Source organism: Labrus bergylta, chromosome 21 (genome assembly GCF_963930695.1).
Source record: "Labrus bergylta chromosome 21, fLabBer1.1, whole genome shotgun sequence".
Taxonomy (NCBI): Eukaryota; Metazoa; Chordata; class Actinopteri; order Labriformes; family Labridae; genus Labrus; species Labrus bergylta.
Genome location: NC_089215.1, coordinates 22,650,323 through 22,656,322, shown reverse-complemented (window position 1 = coordinate 22,656,322; position 6,000 = coordinate 22,650,323). Strand labels below are relative to the sequence as shown.

General features: G+C 40.1%; 1 protein-coding gene across 2 annotated transcripts in view; it reads left to right on the top strand.

Moving 5' to 3' along the window:
- Nucleotides 1–817: 817 nt before the first annotated feature.
- si:ch211-183d21.1 (uncharacterized) overlaps nt 818–6,000 on the top strand; it is a 28,809-nt gene continuing 23,626 nt past the window's right edge. Inside the window, exons 1-4 of one of the 2 annotated variants that reach the window (XM_065949826.1) lie at nt 818–1,008; nt 1,744–2,600; nt 3,601–3,781; nt 5,422–5,561. In XM_065949826.1, coding sequence (XP_065805898.1) covers nt 1,778–2,600; nt 3,601–3,781; nt 5,422–5,561 — 1,144 coding nt within the window. In that variant the 5' untranslated portion in view covers nt 818–1,008; nt 1,744–1,777. The remainder of the gene's footprint in view (nt 1,009–1,743; nt 2,601–3,600; nt 3,782–5,421; nt 5,562–6,000) is intronic. The other variant, XM_020637643.3, reaches the window with a different exon arrangement.

Sequence of the window (6,000 nt, the reverse complement as noted above, 5' to 3'; positions counted from 1 at the left end):
AGCATGTTAATGCTAGTGATCTTTATTATGCTCGTATCTTCACACTGCATGTAAATTTACCTGAAATGAGCGTGATCTAGAAACACAGTTAAGCAGTGAGTACAGTATGTTATTCTTCTTTTCTCTAGTCCCTCAATTAAACAACTTTTATACATGAGGGGAGGAGTCAGCCGGCCGTCCTGGCGATGTAAACAAAGTGAAGATAGGACTCTGAAAACTCTGAAAACATCACAGACAGTGGGACTCGGGTGTTACACCCATTGTAGACAGTCATGACTCATAGAGTTATTTTCAGAGGATATGCTTGATTTATATTATATTTAAGTGTGAAAAATCACATATAAAGCCTTTAACAAACTTTTGTACTTTAACTTTTACTATGTTGTTTTTTTTAGAGTATTTCAACACAGCAAACAGCAACATTTGTTTTTCTCCTTCAAACACTAAACACTACTTTCCAGATGAAGCAAAAGCTTTGAAAAATTGCTCAAACTAAAACTGAACTGAGGTCAACTGATCTAATTTGGGGGGATCTTTGGCTGTCAGTTAAGTGTTATAACTGACCCCGCTCTCCCGTATTTTACAAAGTGGGGTCAGGGGCCCCCTTCAGGTCTTTTACGAGGCTTCTTGGGATGAACTCGATGCGATGGTGTTATTTTGTACTAAAATCATGAAATATTTGAGACGTGTTTTATTCGTCAAAGAGCACGTTTCTCTTGGTTTACTTTGAGTTTTATCTTCAGCTGTGGATGTCTGAATGGTTTACTGAGTCGTAGAAAGAAAAAAAAGAGAGCTTCCCTGGCAGGCATCATCCCCCTCAGTCAGTCTGACCGCCCACAGTCCGGGGGGAGAAAGTGCTGCTTTGTGAATGAAGGGAGCGGCGGAGGACAGAAAACAAACTTTACCAAAGATTATTTCCGGCGGGTAGATAAAACAATTTGATTTCTAACTGCGTAGTTTGAACCGAGCAGCGCACGACACCTGGGCGACAAGGAAGGAGGAAACACGGTAAGTTAGGACGTCTTTAAGGAACCTTGTGTGGCACTGATAGAAAGCAGATTGACAGGCTTTTTTTTTTTGAACGGAAAGATGCATGGCAGCCTAAACCGTGACTGGAATAACTGTGGTAGGATGGGATGATTTCAAGGCACATTTTAACGCTTTCTCCCATTAAAATACATTAACAAGAGTTACTCATGCACACTAATGTAGTCCCTTATGACAAGTTAGCTAACCTTCAAGTTGTGGCGATTTGAATGTATTGAGGTTGATGTTGAATTTGTAAATAGCATCACATATCCAAATTTGACCCCGAGAAACGACACGGCTCCTCTTTATTAGCCTTTAAACTTCCAGTAACTTCTATGATATCGCGTCAATTTACTGCTAAATGAACCATTTGACCGGTCCGTTGAATACAAACTTTCCATCTGCTTGCCAGCCTGTTTCGCAACATTTCATGACTCATGCAGAAGACGTGCATTCCCAATGTCACCATGAACAATAAATACACTCATAGAAGACTATTTCATGACATTATGAGGTTAGTCCTGCAGGGAGTCTGCTGTAGTAAACGTTGTGAGCATGCTTCACTAACCTTTGCTTTTATGTGGCTAAGATGTAGTTTCAGATGTGTTGTATGAATGAAATCACACTATTACTTCAGTTTGCAAACCATTCAGTTCTTTTATTTCCTTGAAAAAATTGTGGTCCTTTATTCATTTATTTTTATTTTTTTTCCAGAATCTGCTCTGTCCAAGCATTTTAAGGAAACATCATGGAGGTTAGTTTGGCCTGTGTTGTGTCTATCTGCATGATGGCAGTTGTCTGTTGTGAACCTTGCCTCATCATCAGCGAGATCAACGCTGACAACCCAAGATTGGACACCACTGAATTTGTGGAATTGTACCACACTAGTGGACAGCGGGCGTCACTGGACGGCTACACGCTTGTCTTCTACAATGGGAATGGAAATGTAGCCTACAAGGTGCTGGATCTCAAAGGTCAGAGCACGGACGACAGAGGATTCTTTCTGGTAGGCTCTGTGGACATGCTGCCCAAACCTGCCATCCTCCTGCCCCCCAACACCGTCCAGAACGGCCCGGACGCCGTCGTCCTCTACCACACGTCTGCTGCTCGATACAATGAAAAGATGAACGTCACATCTCATGGACTGGTGGATGCCGTCGTGTACATGACCCGTCGCACGGGGGGTGCAGAGTTCCTGGCTGAAACTCTGACCCCAGGAGAGCCGGCCTTTGTCGAGGATGAGACTGCGCTTGAGGGTGACGAGTCAATCGAGAGGTGTCTGCTGTCTGAAGATCGCTGGGGCTTTCAGGTGTCCTCCCCCTCCCCGGGTCAGAGGAACAATTGCACCGCATCTCTTAGTCCAGCAACCATGCCTGTCATTACTGAGCTGAAGCTGGGAGGAGGGCAGGTGGACGGGTTTGTGGAGCTGACAGAGGCCTCCGCTGCAGGTCCTCTGGTGCTGGTGGTGTTGGATGGGAAGACGGACCGGGTCAGTGTGAGCGCAAATGTGAATGTGGACAACACAAGGAATGGGTTGATCTCCATGACAATAGAGAAGAGCTTCATGAAAGGTCAGTGGGCTGAGGGTCATCATTAGACACCTTCTAAAACCTGTACTAGTATTTCAAATGCATCTATCAGTGCCTGAAATGCAATATTTGAAGAAGGTGCACTTTATTTATACCACAAGGGGAAATGTTCCATAAATTTATATCCTGATACCGATTTTAATACCTAGATTTAAGTACTGGCAAATGCCAAGTTTCTGTTTAAAAATATACATTATTTTGGTCAAATGACACTTTTTGTAAACATTTTGCTAGCTTTTACTAACATTTCATTTCTTGGTTGCACACCATTGTTGTTTGTAATTGTCATATGTTAATTTATCTGATAGATCTTTAGGAGCTAATTGGTAATAGTAACAGATCGGTTCATTTACTGTGTATCCACTGGTACCCAAAGTTCACATTTTGGGCAGTATCTGATTCCGATACCAATACTGATTCATCCATAATGAAGCAATGAAATGAAACAATGAAAAAAGCCTTGGATACAGCCTAAAATGTTGACTCTGCAAGTACACCAGTCATTGCATTGACTTTTGCCCCCTCAACATAATCACATGTATCTTCTCAAAATTGGTAGCCATTTAAAATATACCACGAGCAAATTTTGTTTCAGAGCAGAAATTAAGAAATAATTCTAAGGATATATGGAGGATGTTTATCGTAACAATATTTATCATGTGAGAAAAAAGACAATAGTGTGGCGCTAGCAGAGAGTGTAACATTAGTTGAGTTAAATAACTGTAATCAGTGTTTTCCAGTCACACATTTCAAGGCTGTATATTTTTAAATGAAAACATAAAGATTATTAAAATGGGTAAATAACACAAATAAAACCATTCCATGTTAAAATGTGAGTGTCTCTGACTCTCATCTGCAGACACAGGTGGTCAGGAGAGGCTGCCAGCTAAGCTGCTTCTAACGTTAGCTACGCTTGGTCCTTTTCATTCACTCACTTTTGTTTCACTGTAAATTCTTTGTTCCTGTTATTATTTCTTCTCAGGAGATGAGTCTGGGGCAGTGGCTATTTACAGTGGCAGAGCAACAGACTTCCCTGTTGGCAGTTTTCTGAGCCAGATACAGCCTTTGGATGCTTTTGTGTTTGCTGGACCTGGAAACAGGCCCAGTGCCAACCTCACAGAGACTCTCATCCCAGGCAGACATCCCTACCAACTCAGCAACAGGCAAGAGTCTATGATAGACACTAAAGGCTTTCCTACTGTGTTACTCTCAAGAGTTACACCATGCCAATATGACTGTAGTACGCACAGGAGTGAGTGTGGAGGGGCTTGTGATGTTCTTTAGGCCATGTCAGATATATTCAGCGGTTATTTTTTTAGGCCACTCTCAAGTGTTGTGACACATCAAGATGTGTTTCACTCAAGGGGGGAAATGGTCAGCTGATGACTACTGTTCCTCTTTCCTAAAACACTGTTTTCTTGTTTGCTGTGTGAATCACTGGGGAACAGCAGCAGTCACATGCAGGCTCTCAGACACTTCAAGACATTTTGCGGAACAACTCTCAAAAAAATCAACCATCAAGTTTTGTTAACTAATAAAAAGAAATTTAAAAAAATTTAGCTTAAAGAAACATACTACTGAGAGCAAGCTAACATGCTTCAAAAGACTATGCCAACATATCAAATATGAGCAGATATTACAGTGTTTGAGTTAGCATCCTTGCTAATAAAAATGGGTGTTACCGTATGACACATCAGTATGGAGAAAAATTTTGATTCAATGATAAGTGATTCTATATCATCAATGTAAAGGTAAACATTGATCTTTATGTCATCTGTATGATTCACTGAAAAAAGTATAAATCTTTTTTTTCTTTATATTAAAAAATAATTCAGGGATCCAATTGTTAAGTAATATTTAAGTTGTTTTTGTTAGTTGATAAACGTTTAACTTGTTTCAATAAATCAACCTATGATATAGGTTAATACAAATCTGAGGCCTTTAAATAGAATCAGAACTAAACCGTATTGTGAAACACTTTGTGATATCAGCAAATGTAGTACAGTGTTTCCCCTACCATTATATAAGGGTGATTTAGGGTGAAGATTTATTTTTGGGCTTTTTGTTCCTTTATTGTAGAGATAGGATAGTGGATAGAGTCTGAAATCAGGGAAAGAAGTCATTTAAGGATACCTTTCTATAGAAAAGGACAGCTGTCATTAAAAGTAACGCATCAACACCAAGATTCCTTCAAGTGTTTGTGTCGGCGTCCGTCTGCCTAAGGGAAACACTGTAGTATCATTGTCCAAAGAACCAATAGACGATCCTATCAGGATGAACTTTGATTTCCACACCTACTAATGAGCACCAAACTAAGTACATAGGAGTGTCCAAACTTTTGCCAGATATTAGTTGAAAATTAACATTTTGGACCAAACAAAAAAAGTGGCATAATGACTAAAATCATCACAACTGATTGTAATGACACCCTAGACGCCTGTACCAAATTTTATGGCAATTTATTTTGCGGAGAAAATAACTAAAAAAAAAAAGTGAAATTCTAGGGCAAAGTCAGGGGTTTACTTAATTGAGTAGGATTTATCCTCTGAGTGCTGTGTTTCAGTACAGAATGTCATGAATACAAGAATATCACCCCTTAGATATTTCAGTCTCAATTTAAGTGCCAGTTTGGAGACTCTGCTGACTTGGCTAAAAAGGATAAAAATGTGCATTAGAACAAATTTCTTTGTATTTAAGTGAAGTTTGGTTGGAAAGCATCATCCCGTACCTTTTATTTGTTAACAATTAATTTTCAAACCAACACAAAATGTTACATTATATAAATGTTTTTTTATTTCTCTAGTTTAAGAGAGGGAGGCTTCTATCTGAGTCGGTGTGGTGTGGCCACCTGGACCAGAGACCCTGGGGTCTTCTGGGAGGCCCCACAAACTCCAGGACAGCCCAACCAGTGCCCCTGGCCAAAGATCTGCCCTCACAGTATTGGTGAGTGTTTGAATGTGCTTCAGGACTCCTGAATTCATGTTGAATGGTCAGAACGATTAAGATCTGTATCTTTGAAAAACCTTGGAAGATTCAATTCACGTTCTTGAGCAAGGCACATTTTCCCCAGCCCAAGATAATTATTATATCCTGCTCTGACAGAAAACTAGAGTTTTGCTTTCTCTCTTCAGTTTACACATGGTGAGGGAGGGAAAATGAAACCTATATGGTTGGCAAACAGACTTTACTCGATGCCTAAGCTCCCTACAATTTATAAGCAAATGTTCAATCAATTACTTTTCTTATGTGTAGGGTTCTGACTTATGTCACTCATTTATGATCCATTTATTTCCATATATCAAAATACATCTGCTAGGTTGGGCCTTGTTAGCTGAGTGGTTTCAGTGCATGCCCCGTAATGGCAATGTCTCAGATTTGTGGT